The following is a 16,098-nucleotide window of genomic DNA, read 5'->3' as shown; positions in this document are numbered from 1 at the left end:
GGGAACGCATCTGCGTAACCACTTAAACCATTATCTTATACTTTGGGCTATTCAAAAATAGCAGATCTACAAGCTCCTGCCGCGCTATGAGCTTGTAGATCTGCTTTTTTTTTTAATCGTGAATATATATATGTGTATATAGTTCTTTAAAGGTAGGGTAAGTGATTTTCTTTGGTTAAACTAAGTGTTAAATAGCTCTATATTCTGATAGTAATCATTGCTATAGAGTGTTTGTTCAGTAACAGGAGTCTCCTTGTCTCTCCAGCTCTTTATTAAACAGAAAATGCATTTTTGTTTCAGTTTCATTTCCAAGTGTATCCAATCAGGATAGAGAACTCAATCAGGATATAGATTAAACAAGTGAAATTGGAAGTGATGACACTAAGAAATGAGCAGGCAAAATTGGAACTGGAACACTATAAAAATGAAGCTTAAAAATGGGTACTTTTTCCTGATTGGCTGAGATTTTGACACCTACCGGAAAATGTATTTTCTGTTTATTAAAGAGCTGGAGAGACGGGGAGACTCCTGTTACTGAACAAACACTCTATAGCAATGATTACTATCACAATATAGTGCTCTAACCTTTTAACAAAATACTTTTTGTTTTAACCCAAAAATATCACTTACCCTACCTTTAAGTGAACATTTGTAACTCAAATCTTTGCTTCTGGGGTATTTCACAAACGTCTTCTAAATCCTAACAGTTTAAAAAAAAAACGTATGTTGCTATAATATCAAGTGGTTATCAAAAATGATATGTATTTGGCTGTGGAACCCCATAAAAAATCAGCAGATCTGCTATGAGCTTGTATATCTGATATTTTTGAATAGCCCAAAGAAATGTAAAAAACGACAGATGCGGTCCCGGTTTGAATGGGTTAAATGCACGAAACACAGAGGAGCAAAGCTGTCGTGCGGACGTCCATTCTTATATAGTGTTATTTTGTGACCAGCACCAGCATAGGAACTGGATGTGCTCAACAACCCACTTGTTTTGAACTAGGGACACACATAAAGTCATTTAAACACGCATACTGGCCTGCTGTAATGACTTTTCAGATTCAGTGAAAAGCCTTTTTTTAATGCACTGTAAAGGATAGGCAAACAATAAGCATCGTTCTTCAGCCATATTCCATTTTTCGGTCATTGAATTTAGATTAGTTTTGTGTGAGTTGGTTGGATATGTACATTTATGATGATGATTTTCTCATAGACGATGTCTGTAGAGCATTGACCATGGTATTTCTTCTCCTCGACAGGCAGGAATGGCCCTCTATAAAATAGTTCCCAAGAATCCTTACTACTTCTGGTCGGTCATGAGTCTGGTGATGCAGGTAGGCTTTGGGCAACGCGTGTCTTTTCTGCATACAGCAGCATCCATCCACACACAACGCGTGTCTTTTCTGCATACAGCAGCATCCATCCACACACAACGCGTGTCTTTTCTGCATACAGATGCATCCATCCACACAGAGGATGTTTATACTTGTTATACATGGTGACACATACATACCTACATTAAAGGAGAATTCCGGACTAGTCTTTTGTATCGTATCGAATCGTTTTGCAATGCAAATAATCAATTTTATCAATACTAAGTACTCGTAGCAATTTTAAGAAGAAAACAGAGAAAGAGGGGTTTATATCCAGTATCCAGGTATTTATTTTTCACACAGAATCTTTTGGTAAATAAATAGTTACTATATCGATTTTAAACCATCGAATCGTTCTAAATTAACCTGTCCTGTATCGTTCATGTATCGTATCGTTCTAAATGAACCTGTATCGTTCATGTATCGTATCGACAACCAAGTATCGTGATACGTATCGAATCGTTGTTAAAACGTATCGTTACACCCCTAATAACTACATTAAAGTAGAATTCCGGACTAGCCTTTTCCTTACCTTTTATATGATATGATCTCCTAGGACGACTGGTGCAGTAGAAAAACTCCATCCTGAGTCCACCAAAGCTAAAAACCCGAGCAGACGGTCCATGCTCTATACATTGCTATTGGGCCCGGTTGCTCGAAGGAAAAGAGAGCAAATTGAGCCGAATAATGTACGACTGTCTGCTTAACCTGTTTAATACAGGTGTATATACGTCACCATGGGTTTGGCAGGTCAAGCATATACTGGACGACTGTGGTATGTCTTACCTCTGGCTCACACAGAAATGTAATAACATTGACTGGTTGAAACGAACAGTCGATGTAGTATTATATAACTCGCCCATCTATGCTGAAAATAATTTTACCACTGCAATCTGACAGGCAAAGAGTTATCTATAAATTAGGTGCTTTTCTGCAAAACGTTCTCCCTCTGTTTAAATAAGGCTTGCCATGCCTTTTGCTATGTCTGTATGAATACTATGTAATGTAAATGTATGATATCTGTGCTCCATACCATGTGAACATGGTCGTGAGGTAACCCATTAAGACCTGGAACGCATCTGTGTCACTTTAGATCGTGAACAAAATATTTGTTATATATTTTTTATATTTAGAAAACATTTTTCAGGCTTCAGGTCTTAAAGGGGTAGTTCACCCCCAAAATAACTTTTTTTCTATTGATTACTGACCATCTGGAGCCTTGAATTCATAGATATTTTTTTGTTTTTGTCACATTCCTAAGCCAATAATTTGATTATAATAAATGTGTCCCCATTGATTCCGGTAGGAGACACAAATGCATTTGTGTCTCCTACCGGAATCAATGGGGCTAAATTTATTATAATCAAATAATAAAGGAAGGAATGCGACAAAAACAAATAAATATCCATGAATTCAAGGCTCCATGGGGTGAGTAATCAATAGAAAAAAAGTTATTTGGGGGGTGAACTACCCCTTTAACACATTGAATGCCAATCGCGTAGATCTACGCGAACCTATTTAAAGCCGCAGCGTGCCAATCGCGTAGATCTACGCGAACCGCCGGTTCGCGTTGATATCACCCCAGGTGCACTTTCGGAATTCTTTGATCCATTTCCGGTTCCGGTTTGACGACCGCAAACAGAATTATTTGGGATCCGGTTTTGCCGATCCCGTCAGCCCTCGTTCTAATGACGAAACTGAAACTCCATTTTCTCCATGTAGTTTTTTCTCCTCGCATAATATCACTGTTTAACGTGAACCCTTCTAACTACAACCATGGAGCTCCGTTTGACACGTGGTTTTCACTGGTAGATTCAGTGAGATGTCGCGGGATGTATACAGACAGTGCACAGCTCAATCTTAAGGATTTTAACAAGGTCTATGGCAACGTGAAAAAAAAAAAAAAACAACAATAACACGTTGACACTGGTGAGTACATTATGAGATTAACGTCTGGCATGGAATGTGTTAATGGGTTAAATAAATGATGATGATGACTAGATCACATATTTTGATCGAGATTTTTTTTTAAATATATTTTTCGGTTTGTCTGCGTTCATATTGACAGAACCTAGCCACTGTGTGTGTGTGTGTGTGTGTGTGTGTGTGTGTGTGTGTGTTGGATGAGCCCCTCCCTCAGGAAGTCTCACAAGAGCAGATTTCCCCCGTGATTTTCATCCAACGTCAACTTGTAAACACTACGGCGGCCCATTTGCGACAAAAACAGTGTGGCCAGGTTTCTGTCAATATGAACGTCACATATCATCAAAATAATAATAATACGCCATCTATAGCACATGGACCGTCCACTGGGGGTTTTAGCTGCGGTGGAGTCGGCATGGAATGTTCTACTGTACCACTCGTCCTATAGGATATAATGTTATATAACCCATTAAGACCTGAGGCCATTCTGAAATGTTTTTAAATCCTAACCGTTTTTGAAAAAAAAAAAAAAAAAATCCAAGATTTTTCAAAAATAGCAGATCTACAAGCTCATAGCGCGGCACTCGGTGCCGCGCTATGAGCTTGTATATCTGCTATTTTTGAATAGCCAAAGAAATCTAAAGTGACACAGATGCGTTCCAGGTATTAATGGGATAAAGGTAAGAAAAAGGCTAGTCTGAAATCCTCCTTTAACGTTATTTTTTTTTTTTTTAAGGCCATCTCAGCACAAGACGAGAAGCTGGCCCAGACCATGTTCCTGCCCCTGGCCCAACGCATGGTGGAGAAGATGGTGAAGGAGGAGAAGATCGAAGCGGAGGCAGAGGTAGGTGTTGAGTCTAACGTGTTCATACGGTCCATATGTTCATTTATCAAAACAAAACGCTAGTCTAGCTCTCCTCTGGAGTTATTGACCCTGTTTTATTGTTTGTGTCTCCAGGTGCAGCTGTACTTTATGATCCTGGAACGGCTGGGGAAATGTGTAGAGGCTCTGGAAGTGATCAGAGGCCCACTTGGGGGTATTGAGAGTGTGTGTGTGTGTGTGTGTGTGTGTGTGTGTGTGTGTGTCTGTCCTTGTCCCTTTTATGCCCACTAGCCCATACCCGGTCGACCCAAGACAGACAGACAGACAGACAGACAGACAGACAGACAGAGGTTACTCCAATTATATAGTAGGATATATGGAGTGCCCTGATGTCATCAATATATGCCCATATACAGTGGTGGAAAGTAACTAAGTACATTTACTTAAATACTGTACTTAAGTACAATGTTGAGGTATTTGTACTTTACTTGAGTATTTCCAATTTCCAATACTTTTACTTCTACTCCACTACATCTCAGAGGCAAATATTGTACTTTTACTCCACTACAATTATTTGAAAACTTTAGTTACTAGTTACTTTTCATATATAAATTATGATATAATGAAACATACATTAACCACTTTAGCCCTATTTTATACATAGGCTATTTGAAAATAGCCGATCTACAAGCTCACAACGCGTCGCACTAATTTGTTTGCGCCCTGATGCCATGACAACACACTGAGGTTAGACAACACACGCCATATGTGGGTGTGTATCTGCATTGGGAACTCCTTGTCTGCGCTGAGTAGCCAATGGCCAAGCACGCTTACGAGGTGCCTGGGCTGAGTAGCCAATGGCCAAGCACGCTTACAAGGTGCCTGCGCTGAGTAGCCAATGGCCAAGCACGCTTAAAGGGATACTTCACTTTCACATAAAATAAACATTTAAAAAATATATAAAAAATATTTTTTTTTTTTATATTTATTTTTAATGTTTATTTTATGTGAAAGTGAAGTATCCCTTTAATAGGTGCCTGCGCTGAGTTAGCCTTGGTCCCAGCCTCACTCATCTGCGAAGAGAAGAGCCTGGTCACGACCTAAAGCAGAGAGTGTCTCGGAAGTCCTGAGTGGACAGGATTTCCGTCGTACGCGTTTCCCCCGGAAACAGATCTTTTTTTTTACCCTTTTTTAATCACAACACTCGTTTCATTCAAGGAGAATAGTTAAAAGATTTGTAAAGCATACACGTAATTTCCTTGGGCGGTACTTCCGCCAAATTCAACCACTTCCGCCTAGACAATCAACAGCCCAGGTCTTGCCCAGCGTGGTGCTGAGTAGCCAATGGCCAAGCACGTTGACGAGGTGCCTGCGCTGAGTAGCCAATGGCCAAGCACGTTGACAAGGTGCCTGCGCTGAGTAGCCAATGGCCAAGCACGTTGACGAGGTGCCTGCGCTGAGTAGCCAATGGCCAAGCACGTTGACAAGGTGCCTGCGCTGAGTAGCCAATGGCCAAGCACGTTGACAAGGTGCCTGCGCTGAGTAGCCAATGGCCAAGCACGTTGACGAGGTGCCTGCGCTGAGTAGCCAATGGCCAAGCACGTTGACAAGCGCACCATTGGAGTTGGCAAGCTGTGGTGGACGGAATAGGTTATCAGCTGTTTTCACATCTACTGACGATGGGTTAGGGTCAGCAGACTGGCTGCAAGCGGCTGCACGGCGCTTCCACCCAGCCATAGAGAGGACAGTGTGTATATAGTCAATTAAAAACGATGGGGGCGTGGTGGTTGGCATAATGTGTCAGTGGGAAAAGCATACATGCGTCACTCATAACTGCTCGCTTTAATCCTATGGGCTTACTAGCTTCTAATGAACCCTCACTGTGTGTGTTATGTGTCTTCAGAGATGCTCTTAGGCCTGCGTCGCTGACGCACAATATTGAGGAAGGACGCATTCATGACATCGTCGTGGCGTCCATGGGACGCACTAGAGTTGTCACCAACAACAGAGAAAAATATGAAAATAATTCGCGGTAAAATATTTTTTTACCGCGAATATTTTACAAATCCACTAGTGGTGCACGATAAGTATCGGCCCGATAATTATCGGTCCGACATAAGGAATTATATCATCATCCCGATAAAACCGATAATTATAGCTCCGATAATATATAATATTTGTTTTGTCAGCTGTGATCTGCATGAACTCTCGGTTAGACAACGTTGTGTGGAGAAGTACAACTCTCTCGGTTAGACACCGTTGTGTGGAGAAGTATATGCAATCCCCGGCCAGTCGCCCCAAAACACACTCGCCCCGGGACTAATCCGGCGACCTCGGAACGGCCGCCTCCGCTGGAAAAATGGGGGCGACTATGTTTTGGGGCGAGTCTTCCAGTTACCAACACGAGCCGTAAAAACGAAAATGAAACCCAACTCTAGTTTCTGCAAATCCCCGATGCGCATTGCAAGCTTGACAACGCTGGGATGCATGTCCCGCGGTCTCACCAGGTCATGCACTTAGTTCGTGTTGCTGTCAAATCTAGATATTACAACTTGTGTCAGGTATGTTTATATCACCACCAGTCAGTCAATCAATGCAATTTGAAAGTTAGTTAGGAAGGAGGGGAGGAAGGGGGTGAGGACGGCCCGGGAGGGTGATTATCTCGCAGCGCCATTATTGTCTCCGCCGGAGGTGGAGAGTATGTTTTCGCTTCGTCCCGCCGTGTGTTAGCATGGCCCCTAGCCAAGCTAACATTGGTCAAGCTCCACGTGACACGTGTCAATATGTTGACACCAATGCCTTTGATTGGCTAGAGGGACGTATGACGAAATAAAACCCTATAAATAGGTGTGTCACTTCAGTGAGGTAAGACAGGATCAATCAGTCTTGATTGGAACAGTACCTTCCAGTCCAAATCACCCGTCCGTGCGTGTGTGTGTCCCTCTGAGAACACCTAACATTGGTCAAGCAAAGGCGCAGAAGGCCAAAGCTAAGAAAGCATACTCTTCTACAACAGTAACACAGAAGAGGACTATAGAGTTGAATTGATCCCACAACAAGGCCGAAGTCTTAATACTGTAACAATTGGCCACCTTGATCAAATACATTATGTAGCACTAGAGAAAACTGACATAGATCAAACACACCAATCAACTGCTGAAACTGTTCAAGACAATGAAGATGAAGAAGACAGACAAGCATTTGAACAAACCAGTCAATTACGAGGACTCCGCCGAGGACTGGCGGAGACTTGTGCTCCTAGTTTATTATTTTATTATCTTGTAAAAAAAAAAGGTTGGATGGGTGTGTTTTGCCAAACTGCTACTCTGCTTCAACTTCACTTCATCTCCTAGCGAGCCTGTTATCTTAGTCCTGAAAAATAATATCCATTAGGAACTTCCATTATGGAAGTGATCTGATTTACAATTCTTCGTAGTAAACTAGTTTGGTCAGTGAGAGAGTGAGACAGGAGAGAGTGAGACAGGTGCACGGGAGCAGAAAGACAGTCTTGTCTCATCATCTCTGTTCATTGACAGCGCGCCGTCACGTTACTATAGTAACCCGACACCGGCACTGCACGTGTTGCAGCCTGAAAATGGCAGATCGCCAAGCTCACAATGCGTCGCGGACGCATGGCATTGTGAGCTTGTAGATCTGCTATTTTCGCCACGCGGCCCGCTGTATAAATCTAGCTTGTATGTACAACTGGCTGCAGTCATAAATCTGCATTATGATTCAAACAGACTGTAACATCCAAATCGTTGGTTCTTGAATTATTTTTTGTTTCAGTTTATACCACACTGGCTGCTGTTATAATATCTGCATTACTGTTCAAGAAGAATGTAACAAACACAGTATAAGTAAAATGATGATGTCATGATATACTGTATTTGGTTAGGTCAAAGCTATGTTAAATCCACCTTTGCCCACTTGTAGTATTTCTTACCATAAGGTGTGCTAATACTACAGATTCATATACTTTTTAAAATATATATATTTGTGATTTTTAATATATGTATATATATATTTGTATTTATCCGTTATCGGTATCGGTCTTGAGAAGCAGGAAGTTATCGATATCGGTATCGGTTTCAAAAAAACAATATCTTGCACCTCTAAAATCCACGGGACACCACCATTTTGCATGGCCACGTCCTACTTTATCCTACTTTATAAACAATACAATTATTTGACAAAACCGTCCCGGGGGGCAACGAACGGGTCCGCGCTGAACCCCCCCACCCCCACCCCCCGTTGACAAAACCGTCCCGGGGGGCACAGAACCGGGTCCAAGCACCGGGCACCACGTAGGGTTTGAATTTTTGAGGGACTCATAAAATGTCCCTGGGACCCATCTAAAAGACCACCCTTGGGTCCTAGGACCCATTACATTGAAAACCATCAACATCACTGTGTCTTCCTATAGAGAAACTGACCAGTGTGTGTGTGTTGTGTGTCTTCTTATAGAGAAACTGACGTGTGTGTGTGTGTGTGTGTGTGTTGTGTCTTCTTATAGAGAAACTGACCAGTGAGCTACAGAGTAGAGAGAAGAAGTGTATGATGCTCTATGAGCGACTACAGCACTGGCCAGAGGTTAATGCTCTGGCCCACAAGCTGTTACTGAAGAAGTAAGTCCAACCAATTACTGAGGACCTTTAACCCATTAAGACCTGAGGCCATTCTTTTTTTTTTCTTCTAAATCCTAACAGTTTTTTGAAAAAAATCAAAAAAGAAAATTTTCAAGATTTTTCAAAAATAGCAGATCTACAAGCTCATAGCGCGGCACTCGGTGCCGCGCTATGAGCTTGTAGATCTGCTATTTTTGAATAGCCAAAGAAAGCTAAAGTGACACAGATGCGTTCCCGGTCTTAATGGGTTAATGGCATATACCACCATGGATATATATAGGCTATACCAACTGTATCCATTATGACAGATAATGTATGTATTATCACGTGTATCTCTCCCATCTGTCTCCCTATTCAGTCCAGATGATTGGCAGTTCTATCCCTTGTACTTTGACTCTCTCTTCCACCTCATTGACCAGTCATGGAGCCCGCCGGACGAAGGAGACCAGTGAGTACAATCAAAGATGGTTGATACAGACAAGATAGACCATCTCAATCGGAGCAACTACAGGCGAAACCGTACACAAATCCTATCTTTGAATATATATACATTTTTAAAGCCAACATTTTTAACTCATCTTTGCTTCTGAGGGGTCCCTGGGACAAAATATTTTTAGATATGGGGGTCCCGTGGCCAAATACATATAATTTTGGGGGTCCTTGACATGAAAAAGGTTTGAGAACCACTGATATTATAACAACATACGTTTTTCAGAAAGCGGTTAGGATTTAGACATTTGTAGAATCTCCAGAAGCAAAGATTTTAGTTGAGAATGTTCGCTTAAAATATATGTTGAAAGATTGAAAGATTTCACGATTTCTCAAAAATAGCAGATCTACAAGCTCATATCTAAAAGCTATGAGCTTGTAGATCTGCTACTTTTGAATAGCCAAAGGAATCTAAAAAATGACACGCATGCTTTCCTGGTCTTAATGGGATAATTAAGGAGCTCTCTTGTAAATAATTTCTCTGCAGCTTTTCCTCTTGCAAGATCCATAATGGTTCAGTAGACTGTATATTCTACTGCAAGGTTTCCCAGCCTTGGGAGTTGCAGCTGCAACTAGTTGCGTTGGCAATCATTGCTGTGGAACCGGCCTTTACAACTCAGACAGTCACTCCACCTCCTGAGCCACAGCCGACCTATGTTTCTTTTTGTTAGTTTTTTATGCCACCACATTCACATTAGCCCTGACCTGGAACACATCTGTGTCACTTTTTGATTTGAGCTAAAAAAGCATTATTTTACACTTTGGCTATTCAAAAATAGCAGATCTACAAGCTCATAGCTACGAGCTTGTAGATCTGCTTTTTTTGAAAAATCGTGAAAATGGGTGCAAATCTTTGAATATATATATATTTTTAAAGCGAACATTTTTAACTCTATTCTTTGCTTCTGGGGGGGTCCCTGGAACAACACATTTTGAGATGGGGGTCGGCGGCCAAAATACGTATAATTTTGGGGGTCCTTGACATGAAAAAGTTTGAGAACCACTGATATAGAAACATAGGTTTTTTTCAGAAAACTGTTGGGATTTAGAAGACATTTGTAGAATCGGCTTCAGGTCTTAAAGGGTTAAAAAAAAAAATCCGTTGGCCGTGCACCTTACGGGCCTCTATCTGAGATTCCCAGGCTGAATTAGGGGCCCAGCACGTCCCTGAATTGCCACCACATTCACATTAGAATACTTGGTGTGTCCCTGTGTTTCTCTGCAGCTCTCCAGAGGGCACGGTGCATTGCTCTGTGGCTGAAGTGGTGACGTTCGTGGAGGAGAGGATCAAGGGGGAGGATGCCAAAGAATCCCGTCAGCTCAGAGGCCCTTATCTAGCCCGTCTTGAACTCATACACAGATTGAGAGAGAGGGGCTGTCCTGAAGCCAGCCAGCTAGGTGCAAAACAAACAAACACACACACACACACACACACACACACACACACACACACACGTGTGCAACAATGTTTTAAAATTTTGACTTAATTCCTTTAGTTGCATTCACAACAGGGTTTATTGTTTATTGCTACTTTCTTAAAGGTAGGGTAAGTGATATTTTTTGGTTAAAACAAAAAGTATTTTGTTAAAAGGTTAGAGCACTATATTGTGATAGTAATCATTGCTATAGAGTGTTTGTTCAGTAACAGGAGTCTCCCCGTCTCTCCAGCTCTTTAATAAACAGAAAATAAATTTTCCGGTAGGTGTCAAAATCTCAGCCAATCAGGAGAAAGTACCAATTTTTAAGCTTCATTTTTATAGTGTTCCAGTTCCAATTTTGCCTGCTCATTTCTTAGTGTCATCACTTCCAATTTCACTTGTTTAATCTATATCCTGATTGAGTTCTCTATCCTGATTGTATCAAATTGAAAATGAAACTGAAACTGAAACGAAAATGCATTTTCTGTTTTATAAAGAGCTAGAGAGACAAGGAGACTCCTTTTACTGAACAAACACTCTATAGCAATGAGTACTATCAGAATCTAGAGCTATTTAACACTTATTTTAACCAAAGAAAATCACTTGCCCTACCTTTTAAGTTATATATATATAAGCGTTTTCCTAAGGAGTTCATTCTGCTCAATGAGTACTTTTACCTTTTGTACTTATACTCAAGTACATTTTGAATTCCGGACTTTAACATTTCACACTTTTTTTAAACTACTGCTTATTTGTTGCAGGTGAGCCCGTAGAGCTGATGGTGCAGTTCTTTGGGAAGTTTGGAGACAAACCCTGTTGCATCACTGACCTTAAAATATACCTGCATCTGCTGTCCCCTGACCAACACGTTCAGGTAAACTATATATCTGCTGTCCTCTGACCCAACACGTTCAGGTAAACTATATATCTGCTGTCCCTGACCAACACGTTCAGGTAAACTATATATCTGCTGTCCCTTGACCCAACACGTTCAGGTAAACTATATATCTGCTGTCCCCTGACCAACACGTTCAGGTAAAGGTGTCTCTCCACCGCACCGACGTCGGTAAGCGTTGGAAAGTGGCTGTGGACGAAAAATATATATATATTAGAAGTGCTGCGATCAAGGTTTTTGTGATCCCATCCGATTCCGATCAGGCAGCATCAACACAGATCCGATTCCGAAACGGCAAATAATAGTCTCTATAATACTGTCATGTTGAGCCCCCCCCCCGGCTCTGCACACCGCTCAGAAAAAAAAGTATTTTGCTGTGTCTGAAATCTCTGAATCACTTTCTCTTTTATCCCAAATGCGTCCCCAATCAGTGTAAAGAGCCTCGATGGACAGCTAGGCCTACTATGTTGCAAAAGACGCCATCTAAGTTTCCCTTTTATGTAGGCATTGTCTTTAATAAGACGGACAATAATAAATCCTGTGGGTTAATGATTGATCACCAGGTTCGAGAGCGCAGTGGTGGAAAAAAATTGCAGATCTACAAGCTCACAAGCATAGTGAGCTTGTAGATCTGCCATTTTCAAATGGACGAAATGTATATAGGGCTGAAGTGGTTCCTGTATGTACTTGGTGACTTTACACCACTGCGAGAGAGAGGCTCGCGTCGCATAAGCGAGTGTTTATATTCAGACAAAATCTGTCACTCGCGTTTCAAATGGTATTGTTTGATCGGCTGTGATATAACTTAAAGGAGCATTTCACCCCTGGAAGAAGTTCCAGGGGTGACCACAGGGGGGACCACAGGGGGGACCACAGCGTATCACTGCCTATAACTTCAACTCCCAGAATGCTTTGGTGCCTTGTGGCAGGGGAGGTTCCATGTGGGTGTGATCTCCAACAATAACATCCAAACAGCATGCCAGTGTCGCCATGTCTGCTTATTATAAGCGGCTTCTTTCTAAAATGTAGTTGATATTTGGGCTTGTTTCCAAATGTTTTGATGTTTAAACCAGTGGTTCTCAAACATGTTCATGTATTTTTCCACAGACCCCCATCTGAAATTATAATTTGTGCCAGGGAGCCCCTAACAAATATGTGTCAAAAATATTCCACATTTTCCCCTTATATGTTTGTATTTGTATGTTTTGTATGTTCGGTTTGTTTGTTAGTAATGTGCTAGTCTTTTCTTTTTTTGTGTATGTTTGTTTTCATGTTCTGAAAAATCCAATAAAAAGTAAATGAAAAAAAAAAAATAGCAGATCTACAAGCTCACAATGGGTCGCGAAGCGTTGTGAGCTTGTAGATCGGCAATTTTCAAATATATAATATCCCATGTCTAGGTAAAGTGCTCTTGGCCTAGTTATGTTCTTTTGGGCTTGTTTTCATAGACCTGGCTGCTTATTTCTCTCACAATATCTGGCAACACTGGCTGTACTCGCGCACGTTCATCTAGTCACATATATGTCCAAGGATTCGTTAGTGATGTCATATCACTGGGACATCCTTGGTATCTTTCTGGTGTTCTACTTCCGTGTCGCATAGTATTGACATCACTGTCGAATCCTTGGTATTATGATCCTAGCCTTTGCGACGGTGTTTGTTTACCAGCGCTGCCACTCCACGCTGTATTTTTTTTTCAAGCTTGCGCTTATGAAACACTACACAGGATTATTATTTCATGTCAACATTCAAGTACAACTATAAGAAGATAACTCAGGTAAAGTAATGCCTCACTCTGCAAGGGGGTTTGCCCGCTGGCCGCAGCTAATGGGAGTGGCCGAGTGGCGAAAGAAGGTTGAACAAAGTGTTACGGGGGCTGTCGTTTGGAGCTGGTCTGACTGAGACGCGTCAAGACAACATGTAGTGCGGAAAGGAATGAGACATATCTCTCATGACGCAAATAACGTCACGAAGAATGCGAAGATTACTAGATATCTAAAAACACAGATTATTCACCAAAAAAACCCCAGGATCTTGTTTCTTGACTCCTAAACTTCATTAAAAGACCGAAAACTTCTTCCAGGGGTGAAATGGCCCTTTAACAGTCACAAGGTATTTATAAACATACTTGTGTGGATGACGGTGACGGAGAATTTTAATGAAGTCTTTCAGGACGCGCTGCGCGTGGACAATGTCTCAGCCCGTACAACATGTGGCGTGCGGTCACGACCGCAGTCCACGCTCCGCGCCTTTACTTTTTATTACTGTTGTTATGTTAAAACTAAATGTTAAAAAAGGATTGATCAAGTGATATTACTCAAACAGAGAACATAACCTCTCCAGAATCATAGTCAACAAAGTTTCACAGCGTGCTGGGTAGAACTGCTGGAGTGGAGTACTGGAATGGAGTGCTTTGATCGGAGCGTCTGATCGGTCATTTTCGCTGCGATCCGATTCGATCCGACCTCCATTTTTTTAGCTGATATCGGGCCGATATCCGATCTGTTAATCGGATCGCGGCATCTCTAGAAAATCTGTTGTGGAATGGGCGGTGGGTACACTGTCGTGTCGGGTCGTAAGTTGTAGGGAAGTGTCGAAAAGCCGACCAAACATGCTCGTCGGCTGCCGCCAGCCACTGCCCGTTTGGAGAGGCTGGAGAGGTTGAGCTCCTTGGTTGGCTGTTTAGCTCGTTTGGCCACAGCAAATCAGTTTTAGTTTTTTCCCTCTCGTCTGCTTCTGGTGCAGGGGCAAGCCTAGGTAAGCCAACTCTCACGCGGCACTCGGTGCCGTGCTATGAGCTTGTAGATCTGCTATTTTTTAATTGCCAAAGAAATCTTAAAATGACACACAGATGCATTCCCGGTCTTAACACATTCCATGCCAGAGTTTAATATCATAATGTACTTGTTTTTTTCACGTCGCCACAGACCTCGCTAAATACCTTTAGATTGCGTGTTAAACTGTTTGTAGACACACAGGGTAGCTGTGTGAGTGGCCCAGAGAAGACCGTTTCAATCGGCGACATTCCATTGTGCAGTAGTCGCGGTTTATGTTAAACAGCGTTCAGCGCGGAGAAAAAAAACTCTGAGATAATGGCGGATTAGGTGAAGATTTAGAGCGGCGGCGGATGGGAACGAAAATCTCCGGATACGGATATTTCCATATCCGGGTGTGCTACAATGAAATGTGTCACTGCGAGGGAGGCCTACAATGAAATGTGTCACTGCGAGGGAGGCCTACAATGAAATGTGTCACTGCGAGGGAGGCCTACAATGAAATGTGTCACTGCGAGAAAAAAAAATACCACTTCTCGTAGAACTACGCGGCTGGCACGCTGCGCAATTATTTAGGTTCGTGTAGAACTACGCGATTGGCACGCAATGTGTTAATGGGTTGTTAAAGTTGTACAATGCAGAATCCCAAATAACGATTTTTAGCAACCTCTGCTGGTCACTACCGTCACTGCATACAATTTCCGTAATCCTCGATTGCCCAGAATTCCATTCGTTTTCACCGGAAGCCGGAAGCGTTTCAAAAAGCGATCTTTTTTTTTTTTATACTATCTACGGATCGTTTCTCATAGCCAGTGGAGCATTAGTTACCATGAGCTGTGCTTTCTTTTTCTGTTCTGTTTCGATCTTCTAATCCTACATTCTCTTAACATCAGCGTGAGGTTCCTTTTTGCTATTACCGCGGTAGTTCCAGGCCAAACAGGAAACCGTTGCGGTAGTTCCTGGGGACGTCGGCCACGACGTCATGACGTTGGCCAGGAACGTCATTTTCCCGGGAAAGTCCCCCCCTTCACCGTTCAATAGAAAATATATAAATAAAAGGCTTCCGGGGGTGAAATTCATGGAGTGGGTGTTGTGAAACTTTTGCCACTGACAAAAGATATACAATTTAACTTTAGTTTTGTTGAAAACGTTACCTAGTATTACTTTAAGGTAACAAAAGAGAATATCCCTGAACTAACGCTCTTGTGTTTTTTTTCTCCATGTCTTGTTTTTTTTTTTGTTTTTTTCAGTTTATTTACCGACTGGGGGAAGCGGTTCCGCTGGGCGAGGAGGCGGAGGACGGCTTTGCGTTTCCCGGCGACACCAAAGCCCTACAGAGACATTTATGTGTTTGCCAGCTGAGCCGCGCGCTGGGACTGCACCACCTGCTGGACGTAGAGGGAAAACTGCGGCTCATCAGAGAACTTAAAGCTCACTATCGTCACGGGCTACAGTTTGGTAAGAGCATCAGGAGCCTGTTGTACCACTTCACACTAAGTTCAAACTTAGCCTAGTTATGGCTTAAATGGCTTTAAAAAAGCCATTTAGACTGGGGAAAGTATCTGTGTCATTTTTAGAATTATTTGGCTATTCAAAAATAGCTTGTAGATCTGCAAAAAAAAAGAAAAACGTGAACATTTGTGCAAATCTTTAAATATGTATATTTTTAAGCGAACATTTGTAATATATGTTGTTCCAGGGACCCCCCAAAAGCAAAGATTTGAGTTACAAATGTCTGTTTGTTACAAAAATATATATTCAAAGATTTGCAC

The 16,098-nt window shown here is 41.9% G+C and overlaps 2 protein-coding genes across 2 annotated transcripts in view; one reads left to right on the top strand and one right to left on the bottom strand.

The window, feature by feature from the left end:
- LOC308077758 (BRCA1-associated protein-like) overlaps positions 1-16,098 on the bottom strand; it is an 801,007-nt gene that overhangs the window by 537,846 nt on the left and 247,063 nt on the right. The gene's annotated exons all lie outside the window — the stretch shown is intronic.
- Positions 1-16,098, top strand: part of LOC308077754 (N-alpha-acetyltransferase 25, NatB auxiliary subunit-like) — a 61,482-nt gene that overhangs the window by 22,562 nt on the left and 22,822 nt on the right. Inside the window, exons 5-12 of the mRNA XM_080418656.1 lie at positions 1,263-1,337; positions 4,036-4,143; positions 4,258-4,336; positions 8,639-8,750; positions 9,109-9,198; positions 10,465-10,637; positions 11,419-11,531; positions 15,577-15,784. Coding sequence (XP_080274782.1) covers positions 1,263-1,337; positions 4,036-4,143; positions 4,258-4,336; positions 8,639-8,750; positions 9,109-9,198; positions 10,465-10,637; positions 11,419-11,531; positions 15,577-15,784 — 958 coding nt within the window. The remainder of the gene's footprint in view (positions 1-1,262; positions 1,338-4,035; positions 4,144-4,257; positions 4,337-8,638; positions 8,751-9,108; positions 9,199-10,464; positions 10,638-11,418; positions 11,532-15,576; positions 15,785-16,098) is intronic.

This window comes from Gymnoscopelus braueri, assembly GCF_963280865.1.
Source record: "Gymnoscopelus braueri genome assembly, chromosome: 22".
Classification (NCBI taxonomy): domain Eukaryota; kingdom Metazoa; phylum Chordata; class Actinopteri; order Myctophiformes; family Myctophidae; genus Gymnoscopelus; species Gymnoscopelus braueri.
This window is presented reverse-complemented; position numbering and strand designations above follow the sequence as displayed.